Source organism: Oncorhynchus gorbuscha, linkage group LG02 (assembly GCF_021184085.1).
Source record: "Oncorhynchus gorbuscha isolate QuinsamMale2020 ecotype Even-year linkage group LG02, OgorEven_v1.0, whole genome shotgun sequence".
Taxonomy (NCBI): Eukaryota; Metazoa; Chordata; class Actinopteri; order Salmoniformes; family Salmonidae; genus Oncorhynchus; species Oncorhynchus gorbuscha.
In genome coordinates this window covers 12,796,957-12,820,585 of record NC_060174.1, presented here as the reverse complement: position 1 = coordinate 12,820,585, position 23,629 = coordinate 12,796,957, and the positions used below count along the sequence as shown (strand labels likewise).

The 23,629-nt window shown below is 44.1% G+C and overlaps 1 protein-coding gene across 4 annotated transcripts; it reads left to right on the top strand.

The window, feature by feature from the left end:
• Positions 1–6,089: 6,089 nt before the first annotated feature.
• Positions 6,090–22,502, top strand: tab3 (TGF-beta activated kinase 1 (MAP3K7) binding protein 3). Of its 4 annotated transcripts, none has more exons than XM_046301432.1 (8): positions 6,090–6,207; positions 7,819–7,864; positions 8,097–8,269; positions 10,886–12,152; positions 13,638–13,798; positions 20,484–20,577; positions 20,690–20,773; positions 21,247–22,502. In XM_046301432.1, exons 3-8 carry the CDS (start codon positions 8,168–8,170, stop codon positions 21,396–21,398), a joined length of 1,860 nt encoding a protein of 619 aa, XP_046157388.1. In that variant the 5' UTR covers positions 6,090–6,207; positions 7,819–7,864; positions 8,097–8,167; the 3' UTR covers positions 21,399–22,502. The 4 variants fall into 4 exon arrangements, with proteins under 4 accessions (XP_046157388.1, XP_046157393.1, XP_046157384.1 ...); XM_046301437.1 differs by lacking the exon at positions 6,090–6,207 and adding an exon at positions 6,428–6,626; XM_046301428.1 differs by lacking the exon at positions 6,090–6,207 and adding an exon at positions 6,428–6,819.
• The last annotated feature ends 1,127 nt before the right edge of the window (positions 22,503–23,629 follow it).

Below are 23,629 nucleotides of genomic sequence, written 5' to 3'. Positions count from 1 at the left end.
GTTCCAGTTGCTACAGCATACAATGACATTCTAGACTATTCTGTGCTTCCAACTTTGTGGCAACAGTTGGGGTAAGGCCCTTTCCTCTTTCAGCATGACAATGCACTCATGCACAAAGTAAGGTCAATACAGAATTGGTTAGAGATTGGTTAGGAAGAACTTGACTGGCCTGCACAGAGCCCTGACCTCAACCCCAATCAAACACCTTTGGGATGAATTGGAATGCAGACTGCTAGCCAGGCCTAATCGCCCAACATCAGTGCCCGACCTCACTAATGCTCTTGTGACTGAATGGGAAGCAAGGCCCCGCAGCAATGTTCCAAAATCTAGTGGAAAGCCTTCCCAGAAGAGTGGAGGCTGTTATAACAGCAAAGGGGGGACCAACTCTATATTAATGTCCATGATTTTGGAAAAGGATTTTCGATGAGCAGGTGTCCACATACTTTTGGTCATGTAGTGTACATGTTCTCTTCCTTGATAACAATGGCAGTAATATTAGCAGCACCTATCCTTTTACTAAACAAATGCATATTTTATTCCCATCGTCTCTAAGGCTGGGTTTCTACTTAACTAATATGGAATAATTGTAAGATGGTCATACCAAGGATAATTTACAGATAGATATAAAATAGGTCAAAACATTTTCTGCCTAATTGTAAGTCCGCCAGTGTTCGCATGCTTGCCTTTGGTGAATTTAGGCCATAACTCCGCCATGGTTTTTTGGACAAAGTCTATGGGGAAATTAATGCCGTTTTAGTATTATTTGTTGTTGTGATAAATGCCGAAAATAAGGTCTATGGTAAACACAGGCTTAGGAGATATTATATGTTTTGTTCTATGGGATAATCTTAATCAGCTAAAGTCACTTTTTTGTTCATTTTGAAGCATTTATGTAATAACAAAAGCAGATAAAGCACATAAAGACTTCATAAAGATCATGTTAACTGACTGATATTATCTCATAGAACAAAACGTATTAGATCTCCTAAGCCTGGGTTAACCTCAGACCTTATTGTTGGCGTTTATCCCAAAACCCTACTCTTTCCCCATTAATTTTCCCCATAGGAATGGCTGAACGCACTAAAGGTGACTAATTTCAGTTTTTAGGACTACAAGCTAGCCTGTTCAACCTCTCTTTCGTATTGTCTGCGATCCCTGAAGATTGGAAAGCTGCCACGGTCATCCTCCTATTCAAAGGGGGAGACACTCTAGACCCAAACTGTTACAGACCTGTATCTATCCTACTCTGCCTTTCTAAAGCCAAATTAACAAACAGATCACCGACTATTTCGAATCCCACCGTACCTTCTCCGCAATTGCAATCTGGTTTCCGAGCTGGTATCATCGATATCATAACCGCCATCGATAAGAGACAATACAGTGCAGCTGTATTCATTGACCTGGCCAAGGCTTTCGACTCTGTCAATCACCGCATTCTTATCGGCAGACTCAACAGCCTTGGTTTTTCAAATAACTTCCTCGCCTGGTTCACCAACTACTTCTCAGACAGAGTTCAGTGTGTCTGGACCTCTGGCTGTCTCTGTGGGGGTGCCACAGGGTTCAATTCTCAGGCCGACTCTTTTTGCTGTATACATCAATGATGTCGCTCTTGCTGCTGGTGATTCTCTGATCCACCTCTACGCAGACGATACCATTCTGTATACTTCTGGCCCTTCTTTGGACACTGTGTTAACAAACCTCCAGATGAGCTTCAATGCCATTACAACACTCCTTCCGTGGCCTCCAACTGCTCTTAAATGCAAGTAAAACTGAATGCATGCTCTTCAACCGATCGCTGCCCGCTGGTGCAGCATCACTACTCTGGACTGTTCTGACATAGAATATGTTGACAATTACAAATACCTAGGTGTCTGGTTAGACTGTAAACTCTCCTTCCAGACTCACATTAAGCATTTCCAATCCAAAATTAAATCTAGAATCTGCTTCGCAACAAAGCATACTTCCCTCATGCTGCCAAACATACCTTCGTAAAACTGACTATGCTACCGATCCTTGACTTCAGCGATGTCATTTACAATATAGCCTCCAACACTCTACTCAGCAAATTTGATGTAGTCTATCACAGTGCCATGCGTTTTGTCACCAAAGCCCCATATACTACCCACCACTGCGACCTGTATGCTCTCGTTGGCTGGCCCTTGCGTCATATTCATTGCCAAACCCACTGGCTTCAGGTCATCTATAAGTCTTTGCTAGGTATAGCCCCTCCTTATCTCAGCTCACTGATCACCATAGCAGCACCCACCCGTAGCACACGCTCCAGCATGTATATTTCACTGGTCATCCCCAAAGCCAACTCCTCTTTTGGCCACCTTTCCTTTCAGTTCTCTGCTGCCAATGAATGAATTGCAAAAATCACTGAAGCTGGAGTCTTATATCTCCCTCACTAACATTAAGCATCAGCTGTCAGAGTAGCTTACTGATCATTGCATCTGTACACAGGCCAGATGAATAAATAGCCCACCCAACTACCTCATCCCCATATTGTTATTTATTTTTTGCTCTTTTGCACCCCAGTATCTCTACTTGCACATTCATCTTATGTACATCTATCACTCCAGTGTTTAATTGCTAAATTGTAATTATTTCACCACTATTGCCTATTTATTGCCTACCTCCCTAATCTTACTGCATTTGCACACACTGTATATAGACTTTTCTATTGTGTTATTGACTGTATGTTTTGTTTATTCCATGTGTAACTCTGTGTTGTTTGTGTCACACTGCTTTGCTTTATCTTGGCAAGGTCACAGTTGTAAATAAGAACTTGTTCTCAACTGGCCTACCTGGTTAAATAAAGGTGAAATAAAAAATAAATAAGTGCAAAGCTGGCAAGCTCTATTCTTCTCTTACACATTTTTTTTAAACGTGTTCGTTTTTTTCTAGACTTCAGAAATGGTATTCTGATGTGATTTAAGCATTGACATTAACTCAGAACATCAATTTTTGTTGTTTCACTAGGAATAATTGTTACATTGAGAGTAAAAAAAGGGGGGAAAAATACCAAAACAAGAAAAAAATACAATGAAGAAAATGAAGAATCTGGAAAAATAATAATAATAATAATAATAACTTTATGGGACCTGCCATGCCAAATACTGCTTATTAACCATTATATTACCAGATATATTGACAGAAAACACATGTCTTGTACACCAAGAACCTGGCGAAGAGTTGCAGGGTAGAGGAGAAGTGAAACGTGAAGCATGTGCCTATTTGAAAGATAAAAAAATAACTATTAGTAGCTCGCAGCGTTTCAAAAGGTTGGAGGGAGAGACTGGGAGCAATAGTGTGTGAGAGAGAGAGAGAGAGAGAGAGAGAGAGAGAGAGAGAGAGAGAGAGAGAGAGAGAGAGAGAGAGAGAGAGAGAGAGAGAGAGAGAGAGAGAGAGAGAGAGAGAGAGAGAGAAAGAGAGAGAGAGAGCGAGAGAGAGAGAGAGAGAGAGAGAAGCAACATGCTGACTCCGTGTGAATGTTTTTTGGATAATGAGCAGAAGACCTGGCTGGCGACTGTGGCATGTTTTGGGAGCATGGAGAGGCCAGAGATTGCCAGACTAGTGCATTTAGCTAAGGAACAGTAGTTGGGTATTGGAAAAAGGCCATCGGTGCATGTTCTGCAAACAATACAATGGATGAATGCACGTTATGAGCTTGGTAAACGGATAGACAAGGTTATGGACAGCGAGGAAGAAGCAGAAAAGCCGAGGGCAGAAGCAAGATGTGTGTTGAGGAAGAATGGCTCCAAGTAGAAATTGAACCTGACGAAAGTGAGGAGAAATGACCTGCATTGGCGTGGTAAAGACCTCAGAGTTGGAGCCTCGCCATGATGGTCATGCAAAGGATGATGCTGGCCCTGTGGGAGTAACATTTTTGGAGAAAGTGGACCCCTGCTTTTTGACTGAACTATATGTAGTCTCAGGCTGGGTAGAAAAAAAATCTGATGAAAGTAGCTCAGGGTGGACTGGTAATGATTTTCAGTTTTTCTTCTGCCCAGAGGGGCGGGCGCTTCGCGTCACACGCCTCGGGACAAGACCTGTGACCCGGTCCCAAGCATGGTAAAACTGAGAAGACACTGTCTGTCTATTGAGTTTTGAAACAGAGAATGAGGTGGCGGTGCTATCTAGTGGGGGAGCAGCCTTAGATGTTGATGTTGCGGACAAAAATTATTAAAGGAAAATGGCATAACTTGAGAAGGCAAGAATGAGATGTAAAGGGCATTCAGAAAGTATATATACATTTACATAAGTATTCAGACCCTTTACTCAGTACTTTGTTGAAGCACCTTTAACAGCGATTACAGCCTTGAGTCTTCTTGGGTATGAAGCTACAAGCTTGGCACACCTGTATTTGGGGAGTTTCTCCCATTCTTCTCTGCAGATCCTCTCAAGCTCTGTCAGGTTGGATGGGGAGCATCAATGCACAGCTATTTTCAGGTCTCTCCAGAGATGTTCGATCAGGTTCAGGTCCGGGCTCTGGCTGGGCCACTCAAGGACATTCAGAGACTTGTCCAGAAGCCACTCAAGCGTTGTCTTGGTTGTGTGCTTAGGGTCGTTCTCCTGTTGGAAGGTGAACCTTCACCCCAGACTGAGGTCCTTACTGCTTTGGAGCAGGTTTTCATCAAGGATCTCTCCGTACTTTGCTACTTTCATCTTTCCCTCGATCCTGACCAGTCTCCCAGTCCCTGCCGCTGAAAAACATCCCCACACCATGATGGTGCCAACCCCATGCTTCACCATAGTGATGGTGCCAGGTTTCCTCCAGACGTGATGCTTAGCATTCAGGCCAAATAGTTCAATCTTGATTTCATCAGACTAGAGAATCTTGTTTATAATGGTCTGAGAGTCTTTAGGTGCCTTTTGGCAATCTCCAAGTGGGCTGCTATGTGCCTTTTCCTGAGGAGTGGCCTCTGTCTGTTCACTCTACCATAAATGCCTAGTTGGTGGAGTGCTGCAGAGATGGTTGTCCTTCTGGAAGTTTATCCCATCTCCACAGATGAACTCTGGAGCTCTGTCAGAGTGACCATCAGTTTCTTGGTCACCTACCAGACCAAGGCCCTTCACCCCCGATTGCTCAGTTTGGCATCTCTGGGAAGAGTCTTGGTGGTTCCAAACTTCCTCCATTTAAGAATGATGGAGGCCACTGTGTTCTTGGGGACCTTCAATGCTGCAGAAATGTTTTGGTGCCCTTCCCCAGATCTGTTGTAGAAGGCTGAACAATGGGAACAGGAGGAAGTTGAGCTCAATTTCGAGTCTCATAGCAAAGGGTCTGAATACTTCAGTAAATAAAGTATTTATGTTTAGAATTTTTTATAAATTTGCACAAAAAAAATGAAACCTGGTTTTGCTTCGTCATTATGGGGTATTGTGTGTAAATTGAAAAAGGTAGATGGTTTGTCGAAGAAGAGTGGTGGAAAGTGTAAGCAGAGTGAGCCATATGCTGGATCAAGGTCTGGAGGCAAAATGTAAGTGAAGGTGGGCAAATTATCAGAGGTGGCAGGCGTGGTGAAGTTCTCGGAGCTCGGGGCTTGCATCGATGGTCAGGATAAAGAGGAGTTTGTGAGGGTAGGAGAGAAATGTTTTGAGAAAGTGGACCCTTGACTTTTGGCTGATCCATATGTGGGTTCAGGGTGGGTGAAAATGGAGTTGGGAGCTCTGGAATCTGTGAAGGTAACCCAAAGTGATTTTGTGATAATTGTTTGTGTTTCTACCGGTCAGAGGGAGCAGGCGCTTTGCGCCACACAAATGGGGAGAAGAACTGTGACTTGTTTTGCTCTCAATAAAAGGGCGTCATTGAAAGGAGTGATTAATGGGGTAGCGGTAAATGTGAAAGTGGGCCAACTAAATGGGAAGATTTCCGGTGTTTGTGATGCTCATCGTTTGGTGCGACGCAGACAGGGTGGCATGAGTGGTGAAACAGAACTGTTCTTTTGAGTTTTGATGTTGAGTCTGCCAGAGAAATTGATGTTAAGATATTTCAGTTATCCCGTACAAGATTTTGTGCCGAATCCATTACGTTGTTACAAGTGTCAAGCTTATGAGCATGTGGCAGCAGTGTGTAGGAGGGAGGTTCCTAGGTGTGAGAAGTGTGCAGAAGGGCATGAGACAAAGGAATGTGTAATATTGGGGAAAGAAGCAATCAGAAGTGTTTCCGGAGCTGGGTCAAGGGGAAAGGATCATGTGAGGATTTGTGTGAGTAGTAGAGTGATAGGCCAACAAGTGATATATGCTTCAGTAAGATTGGCTTTTTAGTGTTCATAGCAATGGTTAGAAAATAGAGGATGTGGTAACGGCAGAGAAGTATTTGGGTGTATGAGATTTGATGTCAGAAGATTTACAGGGTGTGTTCAGTGGTGGTGTCCAGTCCTTCCTGGCCGTTGACCTGAGGTAGGACTAGATATGTTTAAATAGTGGAATAGGGAAGTGGGTTATTAATGATTGTAGGGTTAGATGGTAGGATATTTGTTTATTTTTTTCCCCCATACAAAGTAAAGGGGATTTATACCCCAGTCTAGTTGATGGCGGTAATGCAACGTTTACTGTATGTCAACCGCCGTTAAACCTCATCGAAGAACAAGGGCGCAAAATACAACTTCCTGGTTTGATCAACTGTGAGTGACATCTTTCGCGATACAGGCAATTTCGTGCGTTGTATTGACGACGGCCTTGTCTTGGAATGTAACATAATCGCTTTATCCATCAAGAGTGAAATACATATTCGTCTGCCACTTTCGGAAAATATCACATTTACGTGCTTTCTCTTAAACGTTATAATGGTCCATGACAAGAGTGAGTAAGCTCATGGTAAGTCGAAGTAGCCTAGCAAGCTATGGTGTCCGCCTTGACTTGGTTTCGATGTAATAGTCAGCTAGAATGCTAATGGTAGCCATATCACTTCTGTAGTTAGCTTATCTATCTGTACAGTAGCTAATTATTTAATATATAAAGAAAGGAACCGTAGCCAGCTATCTGGCTAACGTTATTAGCTAGCTTCTATGTCAGCGTGCTTGTTGTTGTGTGCTTTTATGGTCAGCATACCCCCTTAAAAAGAAAGTTGGCCTCTAGCGAGCTATCTTACGTTAGCTAGCTAACGTTACTCTTTAGCTCGATACTTTATGGTTGCTAGTTAGTTACTCGTAGCCATCATCAATGCGCATAATGATTGTTCATATATAACGAGCTTATCAAAAACCACTAAATTGGCTAGCTTACAGTTAGCTAGCCAGCCAGGTAACGTTAGCTACCTAATGTAACTAGTTGGTTGGCTACTTAACTTACTATGTTGATGAAAGCTAGGTAGCTTGCTTGGTTCAGTCTAAGCTAAGCCCTATGTCTAAAGAAACTAGTGAGTTCTAGCATGGTTGACCACAAATTATGAGTCAGATCAGTGTCCACTGCAGAGTGATAATGGTAGGTAGCTAACGCTTTCACGTGAGTCAGCTAGCTAGATGGCTTAAATGTTGTCGATTATTCTAACGCTTTGCTAGTTACCACGTTAGTGTTCAGTATGAGCTAGCTAACGTTAGGTAACACTTGCCAACATTGTCATGTTAGCTGTCTTGGATTTCAGGTCGTTGCTTGGTGCAGTGAGATGACTAAACAAACAACAAGAGACAGATCCATGCCATGCTTCTGTTACAGCCAAATCCGCCTGTTATGTGAATTGTCCCGATAGGGTTTCTCGACCAGTTTTAGCCCGGTTAAACTATCTTTGCTGCTTTATCGTAATTTCGGTTTGTCTGTCTGGTCTTTAGGGCCGATACCTGTGTGTAACATGTTGCCTAATTGTTGTTATTGTTGCAGAGGAGCCGCTGAACAAAGCTGCCAAAAAGCCTCCTTCCTTTCGAATGTAAGCTCAATGACTGACTTGTGCTTCTATTTAAAGTACTGATTTGGAGACAGACTTTTAATGCTGTCTGTGTGGATGGGCTGATGTGAGACGATAATGATTGGAGATTGATGCAAGCTTTCCATGATGACACTGACTGTGTGTGTGTGTGTGTGTGTGTGTGTGTGTGTGTGTGTGTGTGTGTGTGTGTGTGTGTGTGTGTGTGTGTGTGTGTGTGTGTGTGTGTGTGTAGGGGATGAGAGAAGCACAGGTGCAGCAGCAGCATTTACGGCTGTGGGGTCAGTGACTCTCTGTGAGCTCAGGATGGCGCAGGGAGGCCCTCCGCTAGACTATCACGTCCTGCAGGACCTCAAGCAGCGCTTCCCCGAGATCCCAGAGGGAGTAGTGTCCCAGTGCCTTCTGCAGGTAGGATACAGCAGCCAGACAGCTATGAGCACATACCTTACGTCCCAAATGGCACCTTATTGTGTTACTTTTGACCAGAGCCATATAGGCCCTGGTCAAAAGTAGTGTACTGCATAGGGAATTACATGCAGACCACTCTGCAAAATACATTTTATTCAATAATTTCATCTAAACTGCGTAGTCAGGCGCTAAAGTCCCGCCTCTCAGCAAAAAATAAGCGTCTTCTCAATGTCCTCTCAATGTTTATTTTCAGCAAACTCAACATGTGTAAATATTTGTATGAACATAGCAAGATTCAACAACACAAACATAGACATAAACTGAGCAAGTTCCATAGACATGTGACCAACAGAAATGGAATAATGTATCCTTGAAAAAAGGGGGGTCAAAATCAAAATTAACAGTCCAGTTTCTGTTGTGGCCACCAGCTGCATTAAATACTGCAGTGCATCTGTTCCTCATGGACTGCACCAGATTTGCCAGTTCTTGCTGTGAGATGTTACCACACTCTTCCACCAAGGCACTTGCAAGTTCCTGGACATTTCTGGGGGGAATGGCCCTAGCCCTCACCCTCCGATCCAACAGGTCCCAGACGTGCTCAATGGGATTAAGATCCGGGCTCTTTACTGGCCATGGCAGAACACTGACATTCCTGTCTTGCAGTGAATCATGCACAGAACGAGCAGTATGGCTGGTGGCATTGTCATGCTGGAGGGTCATGTCAGGATGAGCCTGCAGGAAGGGTACCACATGAGGGAGGAGGATTTCTTCTCTGTAACGCACAGTGTTGAGATTGCCTGCAATGACAAGTTCAGTCCAAAGATGCTGTGACACACCGCCCCAGACCATGAGGGACCCTCTACCTCCAAATCGATCCCGCTCCAGAGTACAAGCCTTGGTGTAACGCTCATTCCTTCGATGATGAACGCGAATCCGACCATCACCCCTGGTGAGACAAAACCGCGACTCGTCAGTGAAGAGCACTTTTTGCCTGTCCTGTCTTGTTCAGCGACTGTGGGTTTGTGCCTATAGGCGATGTTGTTGCCGTTGATGTCTGGTGAGGACCTGCCTTACAGCAGGCCTACAAGCCCTCAGTCCAGCCTCTCTCAGCCTATTGCGGACAGTCTGAGCACTGATGGAGGGATTGTGTGTTCCTGGTGTAACTCGGGCAGTTGTTGTTGCCATCCTGTACCTGGCCCGCAAGTGTGATGTTCGGATGTACCAATCCTGTGTAGGTGTTGTTACACGTGGTCTGCTACTGCGAGGATGATCAGCTGTCCGTCCGGTCTCCCTGTAGTGATGTCTTAGGTGTCTCACAGTACGGACATTGCAATTTATTGCCCTGGCCACATCTGCAGTCCTCATGCCTCCTTGCAGCATGCCTAAGGCACATTCACGCAGATGAACAGGGCATCTTTCTTTTTTAGTTTTTCAGTCTGTAGAAAGGCCTCTTTTTAGTGTCCTAAGTTTTCATAACTGTGACCTTAGTTGCCAACTGTCTGTAAGCTGTTAAACAGAACCCAAACTGGCTGCGCGCGTGCTCCATCATGCATACATTTATTTTGTCTCGCCACACCAAACGCGATCACGACACGACACAGGTTAAAATATCAAAACAAACTCTGAAACAATTACATTAATTCGGGGACAAGTCGAAAAGCATTAAACCTTTATGGCAATTTAGCTAGCTAGCCTGCACTTGCTAGCTAATTTGTCCTATTTAGCTAGCTTGTTGTTGCTAGCTAATTTTTCCTGGGATATAAACATTGTTGTTATTTTACCTGAAATGCACAAGGTCCTCTACTATTAATCCACAAACGGTTAACCGAATCGTTTCTAGTATTCTCTCCTCCTAGGTTTTTTCTTCTCTTGACTTTATATTGCGATTGGCAACTTTCATAAATTAGGTGCATTACCGCCACCGACCTCGTTCGTCTTTCAGTCACCCACGTGGGTATAACCAATGAGGAGATGGCACGTGGGTACCTACTTCTATAAACCAATGAGGCAATGGGAGAGGCAGGACTTGCAGCGATCTGCTTCAGAAATATAACTTATATTTTAGCCCTCAGCCTGTTAGTGTCTTAACGACCGTTCCACAGGTGCATGTTCATCAATTGTTTATGGTTCATTGAACAAGCATGGGAAACAGTGTTTAAACCCTTTACAATGAACATCTGTGAAGTTATTTGGATTTTTATGAATTTTCTTTGAAAGAAAGGGTCCTGAAAAGGGACATTTCTTTTTTTTTTGCTGTGTTTAGTTGGTTCAGAGTTCGTTTTGACATTTCAACCTGTGTGTCTGGATCGCGTCTGGTGTGGATCAAAATCTACATTTACGCAATGGTGCTCACGCATGCTCAGTCTACACAAAATGTTAAGGTGCCATTTTGGAAGCATAGATACACTCATTTTCTTGTTGAAGTTCCTGTATGCTGTTACACATGAAGTTGAATATTGACAGCTGTTTGTGGGGTTTGATCGATGATTTGGTCAGGGTTAGTGACCCTCTGTTTTCTACAGTTAATAGACAGAGAGCAGTGACCGCTATAGAATTCCAGTCTGGCCTCCATCACTGAGCTTGCTGTTTTCCTGTCTGCTGTTTCCTCTCTTCCAGAACAACAACAACCTGGATATATGCTGCCGCCTACTGGCTCAGGAGAGTAACAGATACCTCTATGGGGAGTTCCACAGTCCAGAGGAGGTTCGCCTGAGCCGGAACCACATGCTGCACATCCAGTTGGGCTACCCTCCCCCGGAGGTGGGCAAGTCCAACGGGGGTGGGCGCTCCCTGGTGCACAGCTCCAGCGACGGTCACATCGAGCTTCCGCGGGCCGGCTTCCAGGAACCCCTCTCGGCCCCCGCCACCATGGCACCCTCGCCGGGGTACAACCCCTTCTTCATGAAGGAGCACGGGGGGCGCTCAGCCAGCACCCCCACCCCTCCTCCCATGCAGGGCATGTCCCCTACCTACTCCCCCGTTCCCCGCTACACCATGAACCCCATCACGGTCACCCTCTCCCAGAACCTTCCCAATGCCCCCCAGGCCCTGCATATCCCCGTCGGTCACTATGGCAACAGTGGCGGCAATGCCCTCTATCTCCGTCCCTCGCCCTCCCAGAGCCCCCAGCCCTCTCCTTGGCCTTCGCCCGGGCAGCCTGTGTATCAGCCCTCGCCCTACGCCACTCCCACCTACCAGTCCCCCTATAGCTCACCCCAGCACCAGCCCCACCAAGTGCAACCCCAACAGCAGGTACAGCACCAAGTCCAACACCAGCACCAGCCCCACCCCCAGCACCAGCAGACCCATGTCTTCCTGCCAATCAGCCCTCCCACCCTGGCCAGCATGCCCTACCACCAGCACCACCAACAGCAGCAGCCCATCTACCGGCCCTACCTGCCCAAGAGCTCCCTGAAGAACCAGATCGAGATCACCTTGGAGGGCACACGGCCCCGCAGCAACTCCCCCGTCCACTGTCCCCCGGGCCAGACGCTCTACATGGCCACAAGCCCCTCACCCAGCTCACCCCAGCGAGGCCTTAGTGGCGGGGGCCCCGCCGCATTCCACCCTGGGGTCTACCTGCACCAGGGCCCCACGCGGCCCAGACCTGCCTCCTCGCCCCAGCCAGGCAGCCAGGCGGGCTACACCTTTAAGATCAAAGTGTCCCCAGGCCAGGCCCAGCAGAGGCCCCCCTCAGGCTCCCCTCCCGTGTCCTCCCCTCCTGAGTCTCTGCTCAACATGGTGGACCAGGGGGAGCACCATGCGCTGGCCCCGGCGCCTATCCTGCCCATCTCAGCTCTGCCCGGTAACATCGCCAGCCACATCGCCAACCGCATGCCCCGCCGGTCCAGCTCAGGCTCCGATGACTACGCTTACACCCAGGGTAGGCATGGCTTATGGATGGATAAGAGTGTGTGTGCGTGCGCATTTGTGTGTTTACCAGTGCGTTTATTTGCTGTTTATACAATGGGTGGGTCTAATCCTAAATGTTTATTGGTTAAAACCACATTCCCAGCCAGTGTCTATTCCACAAGTTACCACCGGCTAAATCTATGACGTTAAAATGCCTGTTTACTCTGTTTCATCTGACTGTGCAATCCTCTGTCTCATCAGCCCAGTCAGGCAATTTATAAACTTGATCTCCTCCATAAAAAGAATCTAGACATGATCTCCCATTTCTTTTAGACTAACATCGTTTCATTATTAAAATTTGATCTCCAGCTGTCCCATAATTATGAACGTGTTGGGAGTCGGGATGAGACAGACAGGTGGGCAGCTTTTCTCAGCAGGCTGAAATCATGAATCGGCATAAAAATTATGGATAGTTCTTTGTATATATCAATAGAAAACAGGTCAAACGAAATGAAGTGCAGCTAGTTTGCAGTGTTTCCAGCTTCAGTTTGAAGTGATTGTTGTGTTAGCTGTGTTGTTGGCTAGCTCTCAAACAACAGATTCCTGATGAGAGAGCACATGTTCTATGCCTGGTGAAATTGCATTATTAGTTCATTGTTATGGATGTATCCAAATAAATGTCACTAGAGAACAGCTTAAACAAATGCAGCTACTGTTGTTATTCTGTCTGCACTGTTTGACATGACTGTAACTTAGCCGCAGTTGGCTGGCTAGCAAGCAAGGGATAAGAACGTTGCCAGCCAGTATGGCAATGGAACATTTAGAACTGGGTCGCATCCATAGATACAGAACAAAAAGACTGAACGACTGGTCGCTTCTCTGGCAATTGAACCGATAGAACGAACTACCAGCCGGCATTGGTAGCAACCCTAGATTTGTGTCTGGAGTGGACTATAATCTTGTGGAAGGAGGAAATGGTATAAATAAATTCATCCATTTTTTTTTTTTAAATTAAAATATCTCAAAGCACTCATCAAGGCAAAGGGTGGCTATTTGAAGAATCTCAAATATAAAATATATTTAGAATTATTTGACTTTTTTGGGGGGAGGTTACTAAATGATTCCATATGTGTTATTTCATAGTTTTGATGTCTTCACTATTCGACAATGTAGAACATAGTAAAAAATAAAGCGAGCTTTTCACCGGTAGTGTATATATGGGTGTGAAATTAAAGAATTTACATGCGTTCAGTGCATTCAGACCCTTTCCCTGGGGTATTCAGACCCGCCAGCTGATAAAATACTAAATTTAAAAATATATTTATTGCGGGGAACTGTGGTTATCCGAAACGATACAGGACTCTATAGTATTTACGTGATGGTGTGTTCCTGTGTGTATGTATTTGGTGTGCTTGCTCGTTTGCGTTTGTTCATCTGTGCACAGAACCATTCCTGCACATCCACCTGTGTATTCCCTCGTCCCATCTGAAGCGCTGTGTTCCACTGTTTCCCCCAGCTCTCCTGCTGCACCAGAGGGCCCGGATGGAGCGTCTACTGAAGGAGCTGCTCATGGAGAGGAAGAAAGTGGAGCAGCTGAAGGCAGATGTCAACGACATGGAGTACGACGCCCTCCAGAGACGCTTCAGACGAGTCAACAGCAGCAGCCTCATCCCCCGGGTAAGATGTGAAGGGACATAACATGGCGTGCACACACACGAACACATTGTGAAGTGTAAAAGCATAGGCACACACGGTGATCACACACACGAACACATTGTGAAGTGTAAAAGCATAGGCACACACGGTGATCACACACATGAACACACACACCTTTTGAAGACATAGTACGTAACGTGGCATGTGTGTGTGCTCACACATACCTTTGAATGCAATGGCGCACACACACTCACTAGCTACAGACATAGTGCCTTCGGAAAGTATTCCGACCCCTTTACTTTCCCCACATTTTGTTAGGTTATAGCCTTATAGTAATGTTTTTAAAATATATTTTGTATTCCCTCGTCAATCTACACACAATGCCCCATAATGACAAAACAAAAACAGGTTTTTAAGACATTTTGGCTCATTTATAAACAACAAAAACTGATATCCATCCTGCCCTGCCTATCTAAGGTCTTTGAAAGCCATGTCAACAAACAGGTCACTGACCATCTCGAATCCCACCGTACCTTCTCCGCTGTGCAATCTGGTTTCCGAGCCGGTCTCGGGTGCACCTCAGCCACGCTCAAGGTACTAAACGATATCATAACCGCCATCGATAAAAGACAGTACTGTGTAGCCGTCTTCATCGACCTTGCCAAGACTTTCGACTCTGTCAATCACCATATTCTTATCGGCAGACTCAGTAGCCTCGGTTTTTCGGGTGACTGCCTTGCCTGGTTCACCAATTACTTTGCAGACAGAGTTCAGTGTGTCAAATCAGAGTGCATGCTGTCCGGTCCTCTGGCAGTCTCTATGGGGGTGCCACAGGGTTCAATTCTCGGGCCGACTCTTTTGTCTGTGTATATCAATGATGTTGCTCTTGCTGCGGGCGATTCCCTGATCCACCTCTACGCAGACGACACCATTCTATATACTTCCGGCCCGTCCTTGGACACTGTGCTATCTAACCTCCAAACGAGCTTCAATGCCATACAACACTCCTTCCGTGGCCTCCAACTGCTCTTAAACTCTAGTAAAACCAAATGCATGCTTTTCAACCATTCGCTGCCTGCACCCGCACGCCTGACCAGCATCACCACCCTGGATGGTTCCGACCTTGAATATGCGGACATCTATAAGTACCTAGGTGTCTGGCTAGACTGTAAACTCTCCTTCCAGACTCATATCAAACATCTCCAAACTAAAATCAAATCAAGAGTCGGCTTTCTATTCCGCAACAAAGCCTCCTTCACTCACGCCGCCAAACTTACCCTAGTAAAACTGACTATCCTACCGATCCTCGACTTCGGCGATGTCATCTACAAAATTGCTTCCAACACTCTACTCAGCAAACTGGATGCAGTTTATCACAGTGCCATCCGTTTTGTCACTAAAGCACCTTATACCACCCACCACTGCGACTTGTATGCTCTAATTGGCTGGCCCTTGCTACATATTCGTCGCCAGACCCACTGGCTCCAGGTCATCTACAAGTCCATGCTAGGTAAAGCTCCGCCTTATCTCAGTTCACTGGTCACGATGGCAACACCCATCCGTAGCACGCGCTCCAGCAGGTGCATCTCACTGATCATCCCTAAAGCCAACACCTCATTTGGCCGCCTTTCGTTCTAGTTCTCTGCTGCCTGTGACTGGAACGAAGTTGGAGACTTATCTCCCTCACCAACTTCAAACATCTGCTATCTGAGCAGCTAACCGATCGCTGCAGCTGTACATAGTCTATCGGTAAATAGCCCACCCATTTTTACCTACCTCATTCTCCATACTGTTTTTATTTATTTACTTCTCTGCTCTTTTGCACACCAATGTCTCTACCTGTACATGACCATCTGATCATTTATCACTCCAGTGTTAATCTGCAAAATTGTAATTATTCGCCTACCTCCTCATGCCTTTTGCACACAATGTGTATATAGACTCCCCTTTTTTTTCTACTGTGTTATTGACTTGTTAATTGTTTACTCCATGTGTAACTCTGTGTTGTCTGCTCACACTGCTATGCTTTATCTTGGCCAGGTCGCAGTTGCAAATGAGAACTTGTTCTCAACTAGCCTACCTGGTTAAATAAAGGTGAAATATATATATATATTTTTTTTTTAAATATCACAGCAGCCTTAGATGTTGTTGCGGACAGAAATGATTTAAAGGAACGAAAATTGTATAACTTGAGAAGTCAAGAAAGAGATGTACAGCGCATTCGGAAAGTATATTTAAAACATTTACATTTACATTTAAGTCATTTAGCAGACGCTCTTATCCAGAGCGACTTACAAATTGGTGCATTCACCTTATGACATCCAGTGGAACAGTCACTTTACAATAATACATTTTACATAAGTATTCAGACCCTTTATTCAGTACTTTGTTGAAGCACCTTTGGCAGCGATTACAGCCTTGAGTCTTTTGGGTATGAAGCTACAAGCTTGGCACACCTGTATTTGGTTAGTTTCTCCCATTCTTCTCTGCAGATCCTCTCAAGTTCTGTCAGGTTGGATGGGGAGCCTTGCTGCACAGCTACAGTACCAGTCAAAACACCTACTCATTCAAGGGTTTTTCTTTATCTTTACTATTTTCTACATTGTAGAATAATATTGAAGACATCAAAACTATGAAATAACACATGGAATTATGTAGTAACTAAAAAAGTGTTATCCGAATCCAAATATATTTGAGATTCTTCAAAGTAGCCACCCTTTGTCTTGATGACACACTCTTGGCATTCTCTCAACCAGCTTCGAGGTTGTCACCTGGAATGCATTTCAATTAACAGGTGTGCCTTGTTAATTAGTGGAATTTCTTTCCTTCTTAATGCGTTGTGACAAGGTAGGCATGGTATACAGAATATAGCCCTATTTGGTAAAAGACCAAGTCCATATTATGGCAAGAACAGGTCAAATAAGCAAATAGAAATTACAGTCCATCATTACTTTAAGACATGAAGGTCTTAAAATGAAACTGGATCTCTTGAGAACCGCCACAGGAAAGGAAGACCCAGAGTTACCTCTGCTTCAGAGGATAAAGTTAATTAGTTACCAGCCTCAGAAATTTCAGCCCAAATAAATTATTCGGACTTCAAGTAACAGATAAATCTCAACATCAACTGTTCAGAGGAGACTGTGTGAATCAGGCCTTCATGGTTGAATTGCTGCAAAGAAACCACTACTAAAGGACACCAATAAGAAGAAGAGACTTGCTTGGGCCAAGAAACATGAGCAATGGAAATTAGACCGGTGGAAATCTGTCCTTTGATGTGATGAGTCCAAAATGGAGAGTTTTGGTTCAAACCGCTGTGTCTTGGTGAGACACAGAGTAGGTGAACGGATGATCTCCGCATGTGTGGTTTCCACTGTGAAGCATGGAGGAGGAGGTGTGCTGGTACTTTGCTGGTGACACTGTCAGTGATTTATTTAGAATTCCAGGCACACTTAACCAGCATGGCTACCACAGCATTCTGCAGTGACACGCCATCCCATCTGATTTGCGCTTAGTGGGACTATCATTTGTTTTTCAACAGGACCCAACACACCTCCAGGCTGTAGAAGGGCTATTTGATCAAGAAGAGTGATGGAGTGCTGCGTCAGATGACCTGGCCTTCACAATCACTAGACCTTCCATATGTGTTATTTCATAGTTTTGATGTCTTCACTATTATTCTACAATGTAGAAAATAGTTTTTTTTAAATAAAGAAACCCTTAAGTAGGTGTCAACTTTTGACCAGTACTGTACATAAACAAAATACACAAATGAGGACACCCCTTCTAATTAGTGGATTTGGCTATTTCAGCCACACCTGTTGCTGACAGGTGTATAACATTGAGCACACCTCCATGGAATCTCCATAGACAAACATTGGCGGTAGAATGCCTTACTGAAGAGCTCAGTGACTTTCAACGTGACACCGTCATAGGATGCCACCTTTCCAATAACTCAGTTTGTCAAATTTCTCTTAACCTGCCCAAATGTATAGTGCCAACTGTAAAGTGTGGTGGAAGAGGAATAATGGCCTGGGGCTGTTTTTCATTGTTCAGACTGGGCCCCTTAGGTCCTTTGAAGGAAAACTCCACAGCCTACAATGACATACTAGATTATTCTGAGTTTACAACTTTGTGGCAACAGCTTGGTGAAGGAACACGGACTGCAAGCCAGGCCTAATCGCTCAAAATCAGTGCCTGACCTCACTAATGCTCTTGTGGCTGAATGGAAGCAAGTCCCCTCAGCAATGTTCCAACATCTAGTGGAAAGCCTTCCCAGAAGAGTGGAGGCTGTTCTAGCAGCAAAGGGGGGACCAACTCCATATTAATGTCCATGATTTTTGAATGAGATGTTCAACGAGCAGATGTCCACATACTTTTGGTCATGTGTATCTACACTGAACAAAACATCTCATGCAACATGTAAAGTGTTGGTCCCTTGTTTCATGAACTGAAATAAAAGATCCCAGAAATGTTCCATACGCACACAAATAATATTTCTCAAAAATGTTATGTACAAATGTTTTACATTCCTGTTAGTGAGCATTTCTCCTTTTCCAGGATAACCCGTCCACTTGACAGGTGTGGCATATCAAGAAGCTAATTAAACAGCATGATCATTTATACAGGGGACAATAAAATGTCCACTCTAAAATGAGGGCGCGTGCAGTTGGCATGCTGACTGCAGAAATGTCCACCAGAGCTGTTGCCAGATTCATTTTTCTACCATAAGCCACCTCCCACATCGTTTTAGAGAATTTGGCAGTACGTCCAACCATAACCGCAGATCACGTGTCGTGTGGACGAGTGGTTTGCTGATGTCAGTGTTGTGAACAGAGTGCCCCGTGGTGGGGTTATGGTATGGGCAGGAACAGAAGTGTAAAAATACTTTAAAGTACTACTTAAGTCGTTTTTTTGGGTATCTGTACTTGTACTTTACTATTTATATTATGGACAACTGTTACTTAACTACATTCCTAAAGAAAATAATGTACATAATGTACATTTTACTCCATACATTGTCCCTGACATCCAAAAGTAGTCTGACTGAAACGCTCCAATTCACATACTTATCAAGAGAAAATCCCTGGTCATCCCTACTACCTCTGATCTGGCGGACTCACTAATCACATGTTTTGCTTGTAAATTATGTCTTAATGTTGTGTGCCCCTGGCTATCCTTACATTTTTAAAACATGAAAATGAGGCCATTTGATTTGCTTAATATAAGGAATTTGAAATTATTTATACTTTTGATACTTAATTAAGTATATTTAAAACCAAATACTTTTTAGGATTTTACTCAAGTAGTATTTTACAGGGTGAGTTTCACTTTTACTTGAGTCATTTTCTATTAAATGATCTTTACTTTTACTCAAGTATGACAATTGGGTACTTTTTCCACCACTGGGCAGGCATAAGCTACAGACAATGAACACAATTTGCATTTTATTGATGGCAACTTGAATGCACAGAGATATCGTGACGAGATCCTGAGGCCCATTGACGTGCCATTCATCCACCGTCATCACCTCATGTTGCAGCATGATAATGCACAGCCCCATGTTGCAAGGATCTGTACACAATTCCTGGAAGCTGAAAATGACCCAGTTCTTCCATGGCCTGCATACTCACTGACATGTCACCCGTAGAGCATGTTTGGGATGCTCTGGATTAATGTGTACGACAGCATTTTCCAGTTCCTGCCAATATCCAGCAAGTTTGCACAGCCATTGAAGAGGAGTGGGACAACATTCCACAGGCCACAATCAACAGCCTGATCAATTCTATGTGACGGGGATGTGTTGCGCTGCATGAGACAAATAATGTTCACTCCAGATACTGACTGGTGTTTTGATCCACAGCTTATTTTAAAGGTATCTGTGACCAATAGATGCATATCTGTATTCCCAGTCATGAGATACACATAGATTAGGGCCTAATTTATTTATTTATTTCAATTGACCGATTTCCTTAAATAAACTGGAACTCAGTAAAATGTTTGAAATTGTTGCATGTTGTTTTTAGATTTGTGTTCAGTGTAAATAACCATATACTGTAAAAGTACAGGTAACAGCCAAGATAATGGAAACACTTGAGTAAATGAGTGATGTGAAGTATATTTAAAGCAGGTGCTTCCACACAGGTGTGGTTCTAGAGTTAATTAAGCAATGAATGTCCCATCGTGCTTAAGGTCATGTATAAACAATTCTGGGATGGCCATTTTATTTTGGCTACCATGACTATGCCCTCATAGGATGACAATGCCCCCATCCACAGGGCACGAGTGGTCCCTGAATGGTTTGATGAGCATGAAAACAATGTAAACCCTATGCCATGGCCGTCTTAGACACCAGATCTCAACCCAATTGAACACTTAATGGAAATTCTGGACAGTGTTTTCCATCAACAAAACACCAAGTGATGGAAGAATGGTGTCATCTCCACCAATAGAGTTCCAGACACTTGTAGAATTTGAGCCAAGGTGCATTGCAGCTGTTCTGGCTCAACGCCCTATTAAGACACTTGATGGTGTTTCCTTTTATTTTGGCGGTTACCCTGATATGTGCATGCAAAACAGCTTTGATCTGATTCTTATCACATAGATAGGTATTTGTAAGTCTTTGCAGAATATTAGATTTGGTGGGAAACCTTATCTCTATTTTTGTGTCTCATCTCTCACCCAATTTACTGGTGTTTGCCTGTTCCAGCCTGAAGAGATGACCCGATTACGCAGTCTGAACAGACAGCTTCAGATTGATATCGACTGCACCCTGAAGGAGACGGATCTGCTGCAGTCTAGAGGTGTATATACACACACACACACACAAAAACAGGCTTTTGAAGATGCAGTGTATAGGAGCACCCATTCAGGAGTCAAACTACCAATGCTGTACTAATTGTATCATTTCCACAGGGAAGTTTGATCCGAAAGCCGAGAACAACTTTTATAAGAACATACAGACCGGTCCGGTGGTACCACCCAAGCCAGGAAGGAAAGGTGAGAACCATGATGTCCACCTATCGTACCATTGTTAACATTGGTAACACTTTACTTAAAGGAGAAATCTGAAATTGATACATCCATTTTATTTTTATACTTTTCAATTAATGATATATACCAAATTAAATTATTGAAGAATAGAACCAATATAAATGCTTCATGAGCTTAGTTCAGCTGTCGTACCCTGTCAGAAGCCAACATGTAAGCTCCTTCTTTTACATAATTGTAGACAAACCCCTGCATAACCTCAAAACATGGTTCAAACTAATGTTGGTATCATGGATGGTCAGTCCTTGCATCCATAGCCCTGTCTATGAATTTGAGTGTTTACATTTTCTTCAGCCCTATCCTTCAGCGTTTTACCAAAACAGTGGAGTGTCCACTTCTTTATTGTTTATACAATTTGTTTTACTAAGACTATATATGCTGTGTTTATCTGTGTGACGCTAAGACTCTTGTCTTTCTCCCAGAGGTGGAGCGGAAAGCCAAGCCTGTAGCTGCGGGGCCCCCTCAGAGGGACGAGGACTTTGAGGGAGCCCAGTGGAGCTGTGAAGAATGCACCTTCCTCAACCACCCTGCACTCAACCGCTGTGAACAGTGTGAGATGCCGCGCTACACCTGAACCTTGCCCAGCCCACTCCAGCCCTATCCCGGATAGTAGTCACCCCCCCACCCTTACTTCCTCCATCCCTGTAAACTCCTCCTCCAATTGGTCCCTGCCCATGGCTTTGTGTGATAACCCTCCCCCCTGCACTTTGACCCTTGCTTCCATTGGAGGAAAGCATTTTTACAGGAGAGGATAGCAGGAGACTGTTCTCATGGCAACCTAAAAAGGAGGGACTAGCTGTCAGTGGGTGTGGCTACAACTACTGGAGCGTTGTTTTTAAAATAAGCAGGAAGAGGAGGCGTGGTTTACAGAGTGAACATTCCGTTGCAGAATGAATGACTGCCCTGTTTACACGACTGAGCCCATTCCCAAACCCCGTGGACGAACGCAGGCGCTTCTTACAGTGGGACATTCCTCTACAAATGGCCAGGGCTGCACTCTGACAGTGGGACAATGCAATGGCTAAAAGAAAGGGTCTGGTGAACTCATCCTAATGTAGATTATACACTGTATCAGCTCTGTACCAAGAGCTCCTCCTTTCATCAAATGAAGAACACTAAAGAGACTTGCATATGAATATAGTCCTGGTACTTGTATGCATATTATGCCCAACACTGTATTCCGTGTTAAAAAGATGTCCATTTTCCTGTGCAAATGCCTCAAGTTGCTGTACTTAATAAAGGAGCTGATTCTATGTGACTGTTGCTTTACACCTGGAATATTTCCTGTAGTCTCGTTTTTTCTTTTTCCTGTAGTTTGTGGCATTTTAGTTTAATGGTCCAATATAGTTGTTTTTAGCTTAATATCTAATCATTTCTGGGTAACAATTGAAGTACCTTACTGTGATTTTGTTTTTACATTTAAATGGTCAAAAGAAACAGCAATTTTGCAAGTGCTATCTAGGATTGGTCTGAGTAGAGGGGAAAGCTGAACTCGTTTTAATTGGCAAAGGTTTGAGGGCATTATCATTTTCACAAGTTCACAGTATTATTCCAACCTTGTGTGGAAATGTATGTAAAACACAGAATCTAGATTTAGACTGCACTGGGCCTTGAATGCGCTACTGCTTGCTTTGACTGGGTTGTCCCCTAATGCAAATTAAACACGTCTTTTTCATGACCAGTTTTATTGTATTAGTAAACAAAGCAGTAGGCATCAGACACACATCAGCAATCAAATGGATTTATAAAGCAGCTGATGTCACAGTGCTGTACAGAAACTCAGCCTGAAACCCCAAACAGCAGGCAATGCAGATGTAGAGTCACTCAGCACACACACCTCGTTACTCCTTTACACTCCCACATTTCTACCTCAAGCGTTCCTACTCTCTTCATTGACATGTATTTTTAATGTAAGGACTTTCATTTTAAGTTATGGATGAGAGTATATTCAAAACATTTTCTATAATAGTGCAGTATTAAGAGGACTTTGTATGTAAACTCTGTCCCAAATGGCACCCTATTCCTCACACAGTGCACTACTTTTGACCAGGGCCCCTTGTCAGTAGTGAACTATATAGGGAATAGGGTGCCATTTGGGAGACATCTAGTGTGGTCCAAGAGGCATCACTTGGGAAGTGAGTGCAAACGTGGTTGGTGGCACCTTAATTGGGGAGGACGGGGTAACGGCAGGAGTGGAGTGGTATCAAATACGTCAAACACATGGTTTGACGCCGTTCCAGCCATGAGCCGTCCTCCCCTGGCTGTTTGATCATATCACTTCAGGCCCCACACACTACAACACTGGTCAATTGCCTTCATACACCTTATCTACTACACTATATTAAAGCATTTAACACAAAACCAACTCAAACTACTGTACATAGTTACATATCAACTGCTGTTATCTGAACCTGGCACAGCTGGGGTTAGGCCGCACAGTCTTAGATGATGCCTTACCGCTACTTAATGGTTGTGTGTAGCCTGAGCTAATGTTTAACCAGTAATACTTTGCCTGGAATGTGTCGTGGCCTCTGGCCTAAACAATTATACCATCTCTTGTTTGTGGCATTGGGGCTTGTACCAAGTCTATAGTGGCTTCCTCTCCTTGTCACCTTCCCTTCATGTGAAAGAAAACCACTAGTTAAACTCCTGTTGCCTGCCTGAACCCATCCAGTCCTCTTTTAGATTACCACAAATTAAATAAATAAAGGTAATCACAAATATACTTAACAAAAATATAAACGCGACATGTAAAGTGTTGGTCCCATGTTTCATGAGCTGAAATAAAAGATCTCAGTAATTTTT

Bases quoted from the DNA above. Each gene is read 5' to 3' on its own strand.
- tab3 (XM_046301432.1), top strand. From the start codon at position 8,168: ATGGCGCAGGGAGGCCCTCCGCTAGACTATCACGTCCTGCAGGACCTC. The intron at 13,799-20,483 runs GTAAGATGTGAA...TGCCTGTTCCAG, and splicing joins GCAGCAGCCTCATCCCCCGG to CCTGAAGAGATGACCCGATT. The intron at 20,774-21,246 runs GTGAGAACCATG...TCTTTCTCCCAG, and splicing joins ACCCAAGCCAGGAAGGAAAG to AGGTGGAGCGGAAAGCCAAG.